Source organism: Acomys russatus, chromosome 16, assembly GCF_903995435.1.
Source record: "Acomys russatus chromosome 16, mAcoRus1.1, whole genome shotgun sequence".
NCBI classification, from domain to species: Eukaryota; Metazoa; Chordata; class Mammalia; order Rodentia; family Muridae; genus Acomys; species Acomys russatus.
Genome location: NC_067152.1, coordinates 3,405,334 through 3,421,274, shown reverse-complemented (window position 1 = coordinate 3,421,274; position 15,941 = coordinate 3,405,334). Strand labels below are relative to the sequence as shown.

The 15,941-nt window shown below is 53.2% G+C and overlaps 1 protein-coding gene across 3 annotated transcripts in view; it reads left to right on the top strand.

Annotated features, from left to right (window-relative positions):
• Positions 1 to 15,941, top strand: part of Abr (ABR activator of RhoGEF and GTPase) — a 194,165-nt gene that overhangs the window by 142,153 nt on the left and 36,071 nt on the right. For all 3 annotated transcript variants that reach the window (XM_051157993.1, XM_051157994.1, XM_051157995.1), the window contains 9 exons: positions 1,695 to 1,755; positions 6,177 to 6,229; positions 6,813 to 6,953; positions 8,546 to 8,667; positions 11,250 to 11,415; positions 13,150 to 13,272; positions 13,652 to 13,727; positions 14,156 to 14,260; positions 15,438 to 15,512. In XM_051157993.1, coding sequence (XP_051013950.1) covers positions 1,695 to 1,755; positions 6,177 to 6,229; positions 6,813 to 6,953; positions 8,546 to 8,667; positions 11,250 to 11,415; positions 13,150 to 13,272; positions 13,652 to 13,727; positions 14,156 to 14,260; positions 15,438 to 15,512 — 922 coding nt within the window. The remainder of the gene's footprint in view (positions 1 to 1,694; positions 1,756 to 6,176; positions 6,230 to 6,812; positions 6,954 to 8,545; positions 8,668 to 11,249; positions 11,416 to 13,149; positions 13,273 to 13,651; positions 13,728 to 14,155; positions 14,261 to 15,437; positions 15,513 to 15,941) is intronic.

Genomic DNA, 15,941 nt, shown 5'->3' with positions numbered 1-15,941 from the left:
GCCCTCACTGGGAAGGAACTGGACTCCCTGACGTGTATTCACAGTGGCTCTGGGTACCCAGAGGTCAACATGGGCCAGAGAGTGTGCAGAGACTGTGGAGCGCCCCCTCTTAGCCCGGCTGACTGCTTGCTCTCTGTGCATCCATGCATAAGCACCCCCTGCACCCACTCTCCTGCATCCATGCATTAAGGTCCCCCACCGTGACCCCAAAGCCTGTGCCAGCCAGCCCGTGGCCCTCTGCCAGGTGGCTGCTCATCTTGACTCACTCAGTAAAGATGACGCTGATGCTTCCTGCTGGTGCTGCCACTTAATTACTGCAATTAGGCCCTTCTCATCTGCAGCAGCAGTGATTTCATACCTCTAGGCTGCACCGGAGGGGGATATGGGCCAAAATCCGTTAAAGTAGGGATTCCAGGCATCAGCAAGAGACAGACTCAGCCCGGAGGAGAGCTGAGTTGTCATCTACCCCACCCCCCACCCCACCTCATGCCAAGCTCAGTTCCTGGGGGTTTTCTCAGTAAGAAACAGCTGGGGATGTTGCAGGAAATGAGCTCCTACTGTGCCGGCCTTGCCTTTGCCCAGGCAGGGCTGCAGCAGCACCTGGGCATCTGACCTTGGCCTCACCTTGCCTCTCAGGAGAGCATGCCTCTTCTAGGCTCTGCCTCAGCCTAGTGAGGATTGCATTTCAGCTCCAGTTGCCACCACTGCCCTGTTGGCAAAGGCTTGGGTATCTCTGCCTCTAAAGCCGATGAACGAGGTTTCGATCTGATGATCTCTGCCCCCAGAGTCTGTTTCGAGCACTCATTCCTGGGTCACTTGTCAGGTAGCAGGGAGTGTCACGGGGCTAGGGGTCGGGTTAGCCCTTGCATGGGGAGGATACGGCTTGAAGTGCTCTGTGGACTCCGAGCCCATCTCCTCTCTACTTACCGTGCAGGTGTGCAGATCCCCCTCTGCCATGACTTAGGAGTGTTCATCCCCAAAGGTCAGCTGGCATGCCTAGTGCGTTATTGACTTCAGCCCTGTCTTCCCAGGGCTGTGTACACATCCCTGAGGACTGGTTGGCAGTGGGAGGGTCCCTGCACTTGGCCACGCTCATCTTCCAGAGGCAAGGGCATCAGGGAGCAGGTGTGAGCAACCCTTTTTGCCACAGCACTTTCTTTCTTTCAAGATTTATTTATTTATTATTTATACAGTGTTCTGCCTGCATGTACACCTGCATGCCAGAAAGGGCACCAGATCACGTTATAGATGGTTGTGAGCCACTATTCTGCTGGGAATTGAACTCAGGACCTTTGGAAGAGCAGTCAGTACTCCTAACCCCTGAGTCATCTCTCCAACCCACTTTCTTTTTTCTCTTTCTTTCTTTCTTCCTTTCCTTTCTTTTTTCCCCCCTGAGACAGGTTTCTCTGTGTAGCCTTGGCTGTCCTGGACTCAGGCTGGCCTTGAACTCACAGAGATCCTCCTGCCTCTGCCTCCCAGGGCGCTGGGATTACAGGTGTGTGCTACCATGCCCAGCTAGCACCACAGTGCTTTCTGCAGTCAGTCCTAACTGTGGTTTCCAGAGTCTGCCTTTTTGCCTCTTGTTACTTACGCCCTGGGCTTCTGAGCTCCTCTTTCTCACCAAGCTCAGCATAAGAGAGGGAGGGTGGGGCATAGAACAGGTAGTGATTTTTTTTTTCTTCTCCCTCTCACAGGAACTCAAAGTGAAAGGACCCAAGGACTCCAAGGACAGCCATACGTCAGTCACCATGGAAGGTACTTTGGGGAGTGGATTGGGATTACAATTGTCTTCCTTTGTTTTAGTGAGCTGTGGTCTGTGCGAATGTGGTGGCCTCCTTGCCTCTCCGTGTGTGTGTGTGTGTGTGTGTGTGTGTGTACACGTGCACGCGCGCCTGTTCCTGTGTGCGTGTGCCTGTGTCTCCTCCCTAGGCAGCAGGCCAGCTACAAACGTGCTCCTCCTTAGGATGCCAGCAGGCTTTTGGTCCCTCCTCCCTCCTCCCCTCCCTTCCTCCTCCTCCCACCTCTCCACGCTCTTGCCCTCCCCCTTGTTGGATGAGCACTCGGAAGGAAGCGGCTGCTTGATTCTGGAGGTTGTGCAGCAGCAGCCAGCAAGGTGGCCGAGTGGCTGGACTGCTGAGGAGAGCCAGGAGCCTGGAGCAATGGCTGCAGGTCCCTGCTGCAAGGATAGAGGCTGCCATGGAAATCCTCCTCATCATTCGCTTCTGCTGTAACTGCACCTATGGTAACCCAGGCACCCCTCCGTGGGAAGTGGCATGCCTCAAGCCATCTAGGGGCTGGCTGGCTAGAATGGACTTCAGTCTGGGCTGGAGTATTTAGAGGCTGCAAGGAAGGGAGGACGGTCATGTGGTTGAACCCACCTGCATTCGCTTTGTGGTCAGCCTGGAGTTGAAATCGAGAGGCTGTGTGGGGCAGAGTTATCTTTGAAATGGAAGGACCAAGCTAGAAGGGTCCAGGTGGTTCTGCAGCAGTGTGTGGGACTGGTGGGTTAGCATGTGCGTGCGTGCGTGAGGGGCATTGAGCAACTTCCTGAAGAGGGTAAGGGAAGTGACAGGCTATATCCGGGGTCTGAGGTGGGGGCAAGGGACAGCTGGGAGCAGGCAGAGAGGGACAGAGAGTCTGGACAGCTGCACCTCGTGGCAAGAGGGCGCCAGCCTGGGCTGGAGAGAGAAGTTGGGAGTTTCTTTGTTCGGTGAGCACAGAGGATGCTAAGCATCAAGGGTATTGTGTGCACGGTGCATATGCTGCTTCCTCTCTGGATGGCTCTGGGAGAGCAGGGAGGAGCTGGCTGGTTTCCGGAGCAATGTTTCCAGTCCCTGAAAGACCCCAGCCCAGACCCCAGACCCCAGCACTCAGTGCAAAAGGTCTGCATGAGAGGGGGGTGTGGCCGGCTGCTGCTTTGTGAAGGTCACACGCCCACTTCAGCAGGAGGCCTGGAGCATCCTCTGTGTCACTCAGTCAAGCTGGGGTGAGGAGGTGTCCCAGGACCAGTGTATGCTGTCAGCCAGGCTAGGGAAGCAGGCGAAGGCAGCGTGTTGTCCAGACCTGGTGGTGCCTTAGTGGTGACCTAAGCAGCCTCTGCTGGGGTGCGGGGCCCACATGTAGCCTCCAGGTTAGCTGTTGTGGGGCCATGTGTGTCAAAGAGGCAGCTTGCTGGGTAAGGTCCTTCCTCTTCCCCCCCTCCCCCAACCCTGCACCCTTCTCAGTCACTTCGCCTGCCTATCTCCGTGGTAACCTGGGGCTCCCGTTACAGGCTGATGATCCAAGTGGGGGGTGGCAAGTTTGCTGGAGGAAAGATGATGGATGAGGTTTCCAGCTCTCTCCTAGAGGCCTATATGTTAGGGAGATGTTCAGGACCACTGTCCCCATCACTTCCCTGGCTTGTTCTGTGTCTGGTGCTGATGGTGGAAACAGTCTTTGTGCTGCCTTCAGCTGATTCCAACAGGCTGGGAGCCAGGCAGGGGCTGGAGTTGAAGCCCTGTCAAAAGTCAGAGGAGAAATGCTGGGCCTGGCTGAGAGGCTCTGCTCCCCGCTTTGCTCCCTAAAAGGAAGCTTAGACTTAATGAAGCGGGCCTGAGATTTGGAGTCCAGGGTCTCTGTGCTCCTCATGATGCCATAAAATCTTTGAAGTCAGCTTCAGAGTGGGGAGTTGGGTAAGCAGCTGGCTCTACAGAAAATACTCACCTGGGTGGGTGGAGGCTTCCCCGGGACTCTTGCCTTTGGAGTTCCACCTGCCACCCTCTCTCCCGAGGACGGAGACAGTTCAATTGTAAAAGCACATGGGTGAGCCAAAATTCCGAACCCAACTGTGGCTCCGAATGTTGTAGTTATAAGCAAGTAACTTGTGCCTGAGTTTCCACACTGTAAAAATGGGCTAGTAAAACCAAGTGTGGTGGTGCACGCCTTTAATCCCAGCACTCGTGGCCAGAGGCTGTGAGTTTGAGGCCAACCTGGTCTACAAAGAGAGTTCCAGGATGGCCAGAGCTGTTACACAGAAAAACCCTGTCTCAGAAAGGGGGCGTGGGGTGGGCTAGTGAGAGTTGCATGCCCTTTTAATGACAGGAAACAGTGCACACGAGGCAGTTCCATGAAACATGGGACAAGAACCAGCTTGTTCATATTGGTGGTCTGACTTGGTGCTTATAAAGGTCAGGGAAGACTTCCTGGAGGAGGGAGAGAGATGGGCAAGACAACTTGTTTGATGGCACCTATTCCAGGAAGAGTGGGGAAAGCATGATGGAGGAGTGGGAAAAAACGGGCTGCTCTGCAGATACCAGGAACAAGGAAGGGGCAGGGGCCCAGCCGGCAGGGCAGGGGCACAGCCGGCAGAGCAGAGGCACTGGGGCCACCCTTCCTTGCCTGATGTCCTTCCGTGCACCTGATCCCCCCCTTGACCAGTGCCAGGGCTGCAGGATTCATTCCGTGGCCCTGTCAGATGGACTCTTGAGGTGACTTCAGGCATATTAATAGCCCCCCCACCCCGAAACCTGATCCACCATTTCTGCAGACTTCTGAGCTTAGTCAGAAACCTCTTCCTCCTGGGACTCAGAGAGGGCTGCAGAAGCTGATGGTGTGGTGTCAGCTTTCCTGGGGGATGGGGCTCTGGGCCCACCCCTACGGCCGGTGTCTGTTGACCTTGTGAGGTCGCAGTGGTTCTGGTATGACTTTTCCCTCAGCAGTGCGGATGCCTGAGCCACAGGTGGATGGGGTGCTTGTGGCATCCTCACAGCTGAGACCCCTGCACATGTCCAGGCTTTACTTTCGCTGTCCCGCACACCCCAGACCCATGGATCAGCCCATGGGGCTGTGGGTGAGTTCTAAAAGTGGCTCAAGGCCTGGTGGCACTCAGAGGAAGGGGAAACAGGCTGGCCACCAGGATGAGACCTGATAGGCCGTGATCATATGGAGGGGGGTGGGAGGAGGTCCCTTTCTGTCACAGACCTAGGAGAGGGGAATAGGGTGAAAGAGGGAGGGAGGCGGGAACTAGAAGATACAAGTGAGGGGATAACAATTGAGATGTAATCTGAATAAATTACTTAAATTAAAAAAAAAAAGCTACAAAAAGTTAGAGGCATAAAACAGCATTTTTCAGCTGCTAATACATATCCATCTCAGAAAAATAGCCTTTTCATTCTTTGGAGATTTTGAGTTAGTTGGTGGAGTGTAGAAGGGACATTTGCTTCTTGTAAGAGTTCCTCACATGTGAGGAACTACAGAGGGCTACAGATTGGCACTTAGTGCACCTCAAGAACACATCAGAGCATCAGGCTGTTCCCCGAAGTGCTTGCTTAGCGCTTCACGAGGTATCTAGGGCTTTGAGAGACTGGTGCGAGGGCTGTTCCAGCGTGAGGAATTTAGGATCCGTCCAGCTTGCATGGGACATTCAGTTATGGACATTCATCCAGCCAAGTAGAGCACCTGGGACAGGAAGCCAAAGGTCATAGTCTCAGGACTCGAAGACCCAGGTGTAGGACCAGCACTGAACCACCAGCCAAGGAGGAGCGATGTACAGGAAGTGCGTCTTCCCAGTGCCTGCTGAGTGATCTGGTGGCCAGCATCAATTGTCTGGGTCACAGAGGAGTGTGGCACATGGGACCCGGCTGACCTTGGCATTTTTCCAGCTTCTTTGGGGCTTCTGTAGCAAGACTGTACCCAGATTTTTTTTTATGAGTAGGGCTGAATGAAACATGTGGTTCCCAGTGGGGGTGCCAGCCCTTAGCCTGGAAGGGCTCGAGGATGACTGGCACGAGGGAGGTAGCCTTCTGGAAGGGCAGCAGACACCTTCTGCCATCCTAACAGTCCTGAAGGGCGCCACAACGTGCCGAACTCTCGCGGGGCCTGTCTGGGTGTCTCTGTGTGGCTGTGGATGTGGGCCAGGGGAGCTTCAGCCAGGAGAGCCTGGCTAGCACAGGACCGGGTGAGGAGAGGAAGGTTTAGGTGAGGGAGGGAGCCTGAGTGGACAGAGCTGTGTGTCCCCCGTCGCTTCCATTTGGCCTGTCCGTGGAGTGAAAACAGAGGTATGGGTTGCCACAGAACCCAGTTGGCTTTCCGAGTGAGTGTTCGTTTGGAGAAACAAAACAGGCCAGGGGTAAAAAGCTCGTCTCTGTCACCCAGTCTATATCTCATTGTCCCGTCTCCTCTCTCGGCCCTCCCTACAGCTCTGCTGTACAAGCCTATTGACCGAGTCACTCGAAGCACCCTGGTCCTGCACGTGAGTGTCATGTCCCAGAGTGGCCAGAGGCGGGTTAGGAGTTTTGCGCGAAAAGTACGCAAGTCACCGAGACTCCATTTGGGGAGCATGGCAGAGGGTCCCTGGGCCCTGACTGTGCCTGCCTAGCCTATGGTAACCATGCCAACAGGGCTGTGTCCTAAATATAGCTTGCCTACTAAGCTTGATATTTGGCCAAATGCTCCCTAGGAGGCAGACACTTGCTGCTGCCTCATCCGCTGCCTTGTGGTCTCTAGGGTCCTGGAGCAGCTGTGCAGTGATTAGAAGAGGGTTCCCCAGCTGCTTGGTGAGGTACGGCTTCACCCGGCTGCGGCCCCTAGGGAAACGAGTCACAGGAGTCCCGCAGAAGCCAAAGGCGCGCTAACTGCCCCTTCACTGCCGCTCTTCTGGCCCTGGTTTTTCAGTTCTGATTTCCTAGGCATGGCCGGGTTAGCGTGTGGGCCCCAGGAGTAGCCCCACCCCTCACCCCCACCCCCGAATTCTTCGGAGGGTTGCATGCTCCCTACTGTCTTCTCACTGAACCTGAACCACTTCTTCTCACTTCACCCCCACATTCTTTTCCCAGGATCTGTTGAAGCACACGCCCGTGGACCACCCAGACTACCCACTACTTCAGGATGCCCTCCGAATCTCCCAGAATTTCCTGTCCAGCATTAATGAGGACATTGATCCCCGCAGGACTGCAGTCACAACCCCCAAGGGCGAGGTGAGTTCAAGGCCCTGCACAAATTCACACCTAGACCGACCAGTAGACCATTGCCCAGGTCCTGGGTCCCTGCTGTCCTTGATGCCGGGGCATCATGCTGAGTATCCTGCGTACCCACAGCTAAAGGAAGACCTTAGAGCGCAGCATGTCATGTCAAGAACTTTAAGACTAGCCCGGGTGTGGTGCACACCTTTAATTCCAGACTCGGGGAGGCAGAGGCAGGTGGATCTCAGTGAGTTCGAAGCCAGCCTGGTCTACAGAGTGAGCTCCAGGACAGCCAAGGCTACACAGAGGAAACCTTGTCTTAAAACAAATGAAAGCAACAAAACAAAGCAAAAAACAAAAAGAACTTAAAGACTGTTGTCTTTAACCTGGTAAGATGATCTCTGAGCCCAGCACAGGGATCTCCAGGCCAAAGTGTCAGAATCAGATGCTTGCCGGGCTGTCAAACTCCACACATCGTCCACACCAGAAGCTGGGTGGGATTCTGGGATTCTCGATATCTTTGCTCTGATTGGGATGATGGCTATCAGGGAACCGCTTGTTGGACACGCTAGGTAGGCCAGAGCTAGGCAACGAGCCCAATAAAAGAAAACGCTAGTACTGGGGATGCTTAAGGCCATCCAGGCTGATGAGATGTCCTTGGAAACACCTAGCTGTTGCATTGCATCTCCCCTCGGATGGGGTGGGAGTCTTCCTGATGGAATAGTGGGGGAAACTGTAAAGAACTGGGGAGACCGACCCTAACAGGTCAGCAGTCTGGCCCAGATACGGTGCCTTCTGTTTAATCGGGGTAATTAAGCAGCATTTAGGAGGGAAGGCTCACTGCGTTTATGCTCCTTTGTTGCGTTTACGAGCCTTCCGTGTCTGCTGGGAAGGGAAGTCATGAGGGACAGAGAGGGTATGGAGCGTGACTAACGGGGCATGGCGCTGTCTGTACGTACGCAGTTCCCGGCCCTGGTTTGCAGCACCCCAGGAAATATCTAAAAAGTCTTAGAGAGTGCTCTCAGTCTCAGGTTGTCTCAGTCCTACCCTTTCAACATGCTCACCCACAGATGGTAGCGTATGTAGGTCACACAGGGACACACACAGGGACGGCTGGAGTGGATGGTGACAGCTCCGGGGAAGCCCGCCAGCTCTGAGGGTGACAGGGAGGAGGAGACGCACCATGTCTCCTGAGCAGCGAAATGCTTCTGGCTGTCCCTGTTGCTACAGGCCCCGCCCCCACCCCCGCCTTTGGGGACACCCCAGGATCAAGGATCCCCTGAGAAGTATCATGGACGAGCCTGAGTGGGTTGGCTGAACAAGATGAGCTGTAACTAGATCAAGCTCTCCATTGGGAGGGGATGTGAGGCTGGATGTGTCCATGGTCCAGGATGGAGAAACCAAGTCATCCCAGGGAGTTTGTATCCAGGGGAGGCTGCTGAGGGCTGTGGGGGAAGGGTTAACTGCATGCACCGCGCCACTGTTCCACGACAGATGCCGTTTCACACGCAGATAGCACCCTCTTAGCCGGCCAGATAGCAGTGCAGGCTGGGGCCCTCGCAGCTCTCTGCTGTCTGAGCAGGTAATGGGTGTGCTGTCTCCCTCAGACTCGGCAGCTGGTGAAGGATGGCTTCTTGGTGGAAATGTCTGAGAGCTCCCGGAAGCTGCGGCACGTTTTTCTCTTCACAGATGTCCTACTGTGTGCCAAGCTGAAGAAGACCTCTGCAGGGTGAGGATATAGGTTTGGGGTCACAGTTAGGGACAACCGGCCTGGGCAGTTTATTTCTTCCTTCCCCCCGCCCATTGCCCCCTGCCTAAAACACATAAGCCAGGAGTGGCAGCTTGTATCTATCTATAGGGAGGCTAATGCAGAAAGATCACAGCAAGTTTAAGGCTTCTAGGATTACAGTGTGAGACACACACACACACACACACACACACACACTCAATTCAGTTTACTGTGTAGTCTCTTCTAAAAAGAAAAATGCTTTTTTTTTTTTAAATTTAATTTTTAAATTTATGTGCATTGGTGTGAGGGTGTCAGATCTTGGAGTTACAGACAGTTGTGAGCTGCCATGTGGGTGCTGGGAATTGAACCCGGGACCTTTGGAAGAGCAGACGGTGCTCTTAACCACTGAGCCAACTCTCCAGCCCCCCAAAAATGCTTTTTTAAATTATAAAGGTAATCTACTACAGGGGGGGGGAAAAGCTTATCTGAACATAAGCATAAGTTTTCTGTGACTATATTTCTTTCCCATTTTTCCAATTTTTCAAAATGGTTTTGTGTTTTTTCCTCATAGTTGTCCTAACAAAGAATGCCCAATTTGGGGCTCGGCTTTTTATCTATTACATGCATATTGTTTATTATATGGGTCTCACTGTGTAGTCTCTGCTGTCCTGGAGCTCATTATGTGGACCTGGCTATCCTTGAATTCATAGAGATCTGCCTGTCTCTGCCTCCCGAGGGCTGGTTGATTAAAGGCACGCGCCACCACCTCATCCAGCTCGGGCTTTGCGTTTTCTGTTTTATGCCGTAAGCATTTTTCTTACTGCGGCTGAGCCATTACAAACACCACTTCCCTCTCCTGCGTGATACTAAGTGGATATGCCATGATTACTCAGCTGTTCTCTCCTCGTTGGACAGAGCTTTTTGCCGACTACAATTCTGTGACCATTGGTTACATCCGTTGCTGTGTGTGGAGGGCTTCTGCCACGCTAGGGTGCCATGGCGAATGCTCCAGACTCATCATTTCTAATCTTCCTGTCACCTTCACGGAGTGGTCGTTATTTTTCCCTCTCACAGTCAGGGAGACATAGAGAAGGCGAGTAAGGTGCCCAAGGTCACATGGCTAGCAACAGGAGATGGGATTTGAACCCTAATCTAACTTGGAAGCTCCTTTTCAGTAGTGTGGATTACACACTCTGTCATGGCCAGAAAAGGTCGCTCCGTATTTATTCACATATTCTTGCCATTTCCATTTATAACCTGTTATGTGCGAAATAAGCTGCCTCACACTATAGAGGGGGAGATCTTTGTGCCGGCTGCAACGTTAGAGACCAGAGTTGGCAACAGATCTAATTCTCAGAGGCGTGAAGAAGAGAGGAGGTCATGATGGGCTTCAGCCGACAACATAGAGACGCCAGCAGTAAGCAGTGTACTGGGTTTCTGCTCCTGTGTTAACATTTTTTAAAAAAGATTTATTTATTTATTATGTATACAGCATTCTGCACCAGATTTTGTTATAGATGGTTGTGAGCCACCATGTGGTTGCCGGGAATCGAACTCATGACCCTTGGAAGAGCAGTCAGTGCTCTTAACCTCTGAGCCATCTCTCCAGCCCCCGTGTTACATTTTTGAGTGCCCCTCCCCTGCAGATGTCTACAGGGAAGAGCAGCACTGAGGAAAAGGGTCTGCAGCGTTGATTAGTAAGACATGGAGCTCCCTCCACCTTCAGTTTTTCTCCCACAGCAGATGTTAATAATCAACCATTGCAGGCTGGAGAGATGGCTCAGAGGTTAAGAGCACTGACTACTCTCCCAAAGGTCATGAGTTCAATTCCCAGCAACCACATGGTGGCTCACAACCATCTATAACAAGATCTGGTGCCCTCTTCTGGCCTGCAGGCAGAATACTGTATACATAATAAATAAATAAATATTTAAAAAAAAAAAAAAAGTCAGTCATTGCACCCTTTTCCAATAGGCTTGGATAGCATTTGCTTTATTGACCGAATAACTGACTAATTGATTGATTGAGATGGAGTCTTGCTATGTAGCCTTGCCCAGCCTGAAACTGTCTATGCCTCAAACTCAAGGAGATCTGCCTGCCGCCTTCTGAGTGCTGGGATTAAAGGCATGCGCCACCACACCCGGCTTGCATATAGTCTGTGACCCTCAGCCCAGGGCTTTGTATGATCCCAGGGTCAGAACTGGCATTTGGAATAGCATCCGTAGCCCATCTCCACTGGAGAGGATAATGTTGTTAGCTTCGGTATGGATAGACTAGAGGAGTGAGTCCAGCCAGGAAGGCTTTATTCCTGATACACAGTGATTTGGGACACTTAAAAGCACCAGTCCCACTAGTGGTGTCTAGCAAGGTAAAGAACAGGCCTCACCCGCCTGCTGACCCACACTCGATTCTCAGTGCTCCGCATGTGTGTGCCTGAAGTCCCTCCAGGGTAGGGGGCGTTCCTGCCTCCTTCCCCGTGGGTCAGCAGATCCTTTTGTGGGTCGTTCTTTTAGCTCTGGGCAAGCAGTTCCCATTGCAGAGGCCCCTTTGCCTAGCCCTGGTCTCCCACTGCTTGCTTACAGAAAGCACCAGCAGTATGACTGTAAGTGGTACATCCCCCTGGCTGACTTGGTGTTCCCATCCCCTGAGGAGTCAGAGGCCAGCCCCCAGGTGCACCCCTTCCCAGACCATGAGCTGGAGGACATGAAAATGAAGATCTCTGCCCTCAAGAGTGAGATCCAGAAGGAGGTAAGGCGTGGATGGCCTGGTGCTGTCTCCAGCTGGTTGCTCCGGGGGAATGGAGGTGGGGGGGCTGGGAGCCCCTGCCTGTTTAAGGGCTGAGGGAGGGTCAAGGACCAGTGCTTAGAAGCCGGCGGGTTTAACTATGGGATGTTTCTTCAGTTGACCATGTATGTTGAATACTGTAGAAAGGGGAAATGAGAAGAGGAGTGAGAGGCTTGCTTTTTTGTTTTGCTTTTGTTTTTTGTTTTTTTGAGACAGGGTTTCTCTGTGTAGCCTTGGCTGTCCTGGACTCACTTTGTAGACCATGCTGGCCTCGAACTCACAGCGATCTGCCTACCTCTGCCTCCCCAGTGCTGGGATTAAAGGTGTGCACCACCACACCTGGCCCTTGAGAGACTTTCTTGAGGAAAAGGCTCCTTCCACTCCCCACCCCTACCCCCAAGCAGCACAGGATATGAAAGCCACTGCCACAGAGCTGGTTGCAAGATTCGTTAAGAGTTTTGCCAGACTGTATGTTAAAGACTTGGGAGATGGGTCAGTGGTTAGAGTGCTTCCCAGGCAATCAAGAAAGCCAGAGTTTAGAGCCGGGCAGTGGTGGCACACGCCTTTAATTCCAGCACTCGGGAGGCAGAGGCAGGTGGATTGCTGTGAATTTGAGGCCAGTCTGGTCTACATAGTGAATCTAGGACAGCCAAGGCTACACAGAGAAACCCTGTCTCGAAAAAAAAGACCCCATGTAAAATATTGGCTGGGCGGGGTGACCCTTCTATAATTCCAGCACTTGGAACCACAGAGCAAGCTGGTTGCTGAGGCTAGCCCTGTCAGTGAGCTCACGCTTTGATTGAGAGAGCTCAAGACCGATTCCAACATCACCTGTAGGCCTACACATGTATGAACACACATGCGCACACCACACATGAAGGCAAAAGGTGAGGTTAGTCCACATTTAAAGATCTTGGGGACCTCAGCGGCGCTGAGATTTGAAGCATAGAAAACCTCCTTGATGAAATAGAAAGTTGGGAAATTGGAGAACGGTTTTTGCGCAGTGCAGAACAGACTTGTTGGGGAGCTGGGCAAGCTTAGCAGCATATGGGGAGCAGCGGCCCAGCAGTCAGATGAGCAACTGGGGCTCCTAATAAGGCGACTGAGTGACAGGGTGGTGTCTGAGCGGTTGCTTAGAGAGTCTGCAAGAAGCCTTGCTGCATGCCCATGGCCACCTGCAAGCCTCAGCATTGGCCAGGTCCTTGGGATTTCCACGGTGAGGCTAGGATTGGCTAGTTGCAGTACTAATTGGGGGGCGGGGCTCTGGCTTTGGGGTGGTCTAGTTGTCTGGCCTGACAGTGGGTGTTCTACAAAGGGGGCTCAGGCCCTTAGGGTTGTTGAATGTGAACAGTGTATTCCCAGGATGGTTAATTAGGAATTAGCTGGCACTTGGAAGCTGCATACCTGGGCCCTAGATATCAAAACCTCACGGCGTACAGCAAATAAGAAACTGTTCAGGGGCCGAGTGTGGTGGCGCACGCCTTTAATCCCAGCACTCGGGAGGCAGAGGCAGGCGGATCGCTGTGAGTTCAAGGCCAGCCTGGTCTACAAAGTGAGTCCAGGACAGCCAAGGCTACACAGAGAAACCTTGTCTCAAAAAGCAAGAAAAAAAAAAAAGAAACTGTTCAGCGCAAAGAGAATGTTGTGCGTAGCACAGCTGAGTGAGATACGAAGGCACCCTGGTCTCGTCCCCTGCAGAAAGCTAACAAAGGACAGAGCCGAGCCGTCGAGCGCCTCAAAAAGAAAATGTTTGAAAATGAGTTCTTGCTGCTGCTCAATTCCCCTACGATCCCGTTCCGGATACACAATCGGAATGGAAAGGTCAGGAGGAGAGGAGTGGAGAGTCACCTGTTCCCTTAGTGCAGGCCTGCCCGCTCTCTGTGCCTTCAGAGAGCCATGGCTGTCAGGGACAGGGCCTGGGAATCAATCCCATTCCCCAAGAACCGCCGCTGCTTCCTCGGCTCTAGCCCTGGATATGCTCTTCCAGCTAGCAGGAAGCTACTGCCCTCTGCTGGCCGCCCTTGGTACTGCCACCGCAGCTCTTGGTACCTGGCTTCCTAAAAAGGACAGCCCCTCCCTAGCTGCCTCCTCCCTCAGTCTCAGAGGGGCCTGAGTTAGAAGAGGCTTTGATGGCCTAGAGGTTGGGGGTGCAGCTTCTCCGGCTGTGGTCACTGCACTGAACTCTTACCTCTCCCTCCAGAGTTACCTGTTTCTTCTGTCCTCTGACTATGAGAGGTCGGAGTGGAGAGAGGCGATTCAGAAGCTACAGAAGAAGGGTAAAGTCCTACCCGGTTCCACACTGCTCTGAAGGTGTCCTTGGCAGCAGCAAAGGGCCTCGTGTCTTTCCAAGCTTATGTCCGGTGCCTCTCTTCAGCCCTCATTGTTACCTTAAGATGCCAGGGTGGTGGCACTCTTGGGGTGGTCCCATATGTTGAGGTCCAATTAAGGCCCACAGTGAATTCATAACAAGCCACTGGGTTGGGTGTACTCCTTTTTCTCGCTTCCCACTCACACACATGAGCCTCTGACAGAGCCCCTACCCCCCAGCTGTGCTCATGTGAGTGCCTGCAGGACTTCCCCACTGCCCAGAGAACCAACGCCGACACTCAAGTCTAAGCTGATTTCCTGAAGCATCTGCAAGGAAGGACAGCAGGTCCTGGTGGATCTATAATAAATCCCCTCCCCTCTTGGCCTCTCCGCACAGATCTCCAGGCCTTTGTCCTGAGCTCTGTGGAGCTCCAGGTGCTCACGGGATCCTGTTTCAAGCTTAGGACCGTGCACAACATTCCTGTCACCAGCAATAAGGATGGTAAGATTCGGAGCCCCAGGCTGCCCAGCCGGCGGGGCTGGGCTCCCAGGACGTTGTTAGGAGTCTTCTGCCAGAACAGAATATGATAGACATGGCTGCTAATGGCTGTCTCACTGCTCACTGTGCCTGGGGCGGTCCTCCTGCCAGGAACACAGGGACTGTTAAGTAGGGGTGTACTCTCTCAAGGACTCAGGTGTTCTTGGCCCCTTCTGGTTTGAGGGAACAGTCTGTACCCCGGTGGATTTTGACAGAAACCAGAGTGGTGTTGAGTTTGTGAGATGGTGCCTCACCAGAATAGAAGGCTGCAGAGTGGGGCAGGGATTTGGGGGAGGATGGGACAGTAGGTAGACAAGCGAAGGCTATGAGAAGTGAGGCCAGGTATTTCAGGAAGCAGATCTGGGAGGCCTTGAGTGCCAAGCAAGGAGTTTGGAGATGGCCTTGTATTTCCAGGAGCCTACAGGAGGGTTCTGAGTAGGGAGAGTGCAGTGAGGCTAGAAACTGGCCCAGAGTGTACTCCGGTGCTGGATGGCAGTGTCTGGTCTGTGAAGTCTCAGTCTTCCTGTCTCTGTCTTCCCAGAGCTGAGACTTAGCATGTGCCACTATTGGGGCATGAAAGGGGTTTTGAAGGCCAGGTTTCTTTCTCTTTTTTTGTATTTGTTTTGTTTTGTTTTGAGACAGGGTTTCTCTGTGTAGCCTTGGCTGTCCTGGACTCATTTTGTAGACCACGCTGGCCTTGAACTCACAGAGATCCGCCTGCCTCTGCCTCCAGAGTACTGGGATTAAAGGCTCACCTAGGGACCTTCGTGTCCCAGACAAGGGCAGAGCCTTCCTCTGAGCCTTTTCTTCTCCTTTAGAACAAAGTGAGCCAAATTAGTTCGTTTCCATTTTGAAGGATTAGACAAAGGAGGGCGGCCTGGGGATAAGCCATCAGAGAGAGGAAAGATACTAATGCTGGCCTAAGACATTTATTCTGGCCCCCAGTCTGAGCAGAGGGAAGAGGGTCCCCGACCAAGGGCAGTTCACACTGTGGGAAAACAGTGAGCATTGGACTTATTCCCTAGTTGGCCAGCAGGTGGTGCTGTGGACCAAGGCCCCCTGTCTGCCGTCTCACCAGCTCAGGGGTGGCGGGAGAGCTGGTGAGTCCCGGCACTTCGAGCATCTCTTTGCTCTCTTGCAGATGACGAGTCTCCAGGACTGTACGGTTTCCTTCATGTCATCGTCCACTCTGCCAAGGGGTTTAAACAGTCAGCCAGTAAGTGCCCCCTCGGCCCTGGGAAGTTGAGTGGCCACTGCCTGTCTTTCCTAGTGAGTCCTCGCTCCCCTGCTGGGTCCCTGCCAACAGGCCCGCAGCAGCTGGGGGACTTTGCCTCCATGTCTGCTTAGAAGCCAACTCCTCTTGGCGGGGGAAGTCACCTTTGCACTTTGTGTCCGAGGTCTGCTCTCCCTCAAGCCTTCGCTTTAGAGGTACAGACACCTAGACTCAAACGCGTGCCCTGTGATTACAAACCCTGTGACCCTGGGCAAGTTTTCTAACCTTTCTGAGCCTTAGCTTTCTTCTCCATAAAATGCAGCCGCGGGCCAGGAGAGATGGATCAGTGCTTAAGAGCACATGCTGCTCCTGCAGAAGACCTGGGTTCAAGTCCCAGAACCCACATAGTGGGTCACGACTGTAACTCCAGTT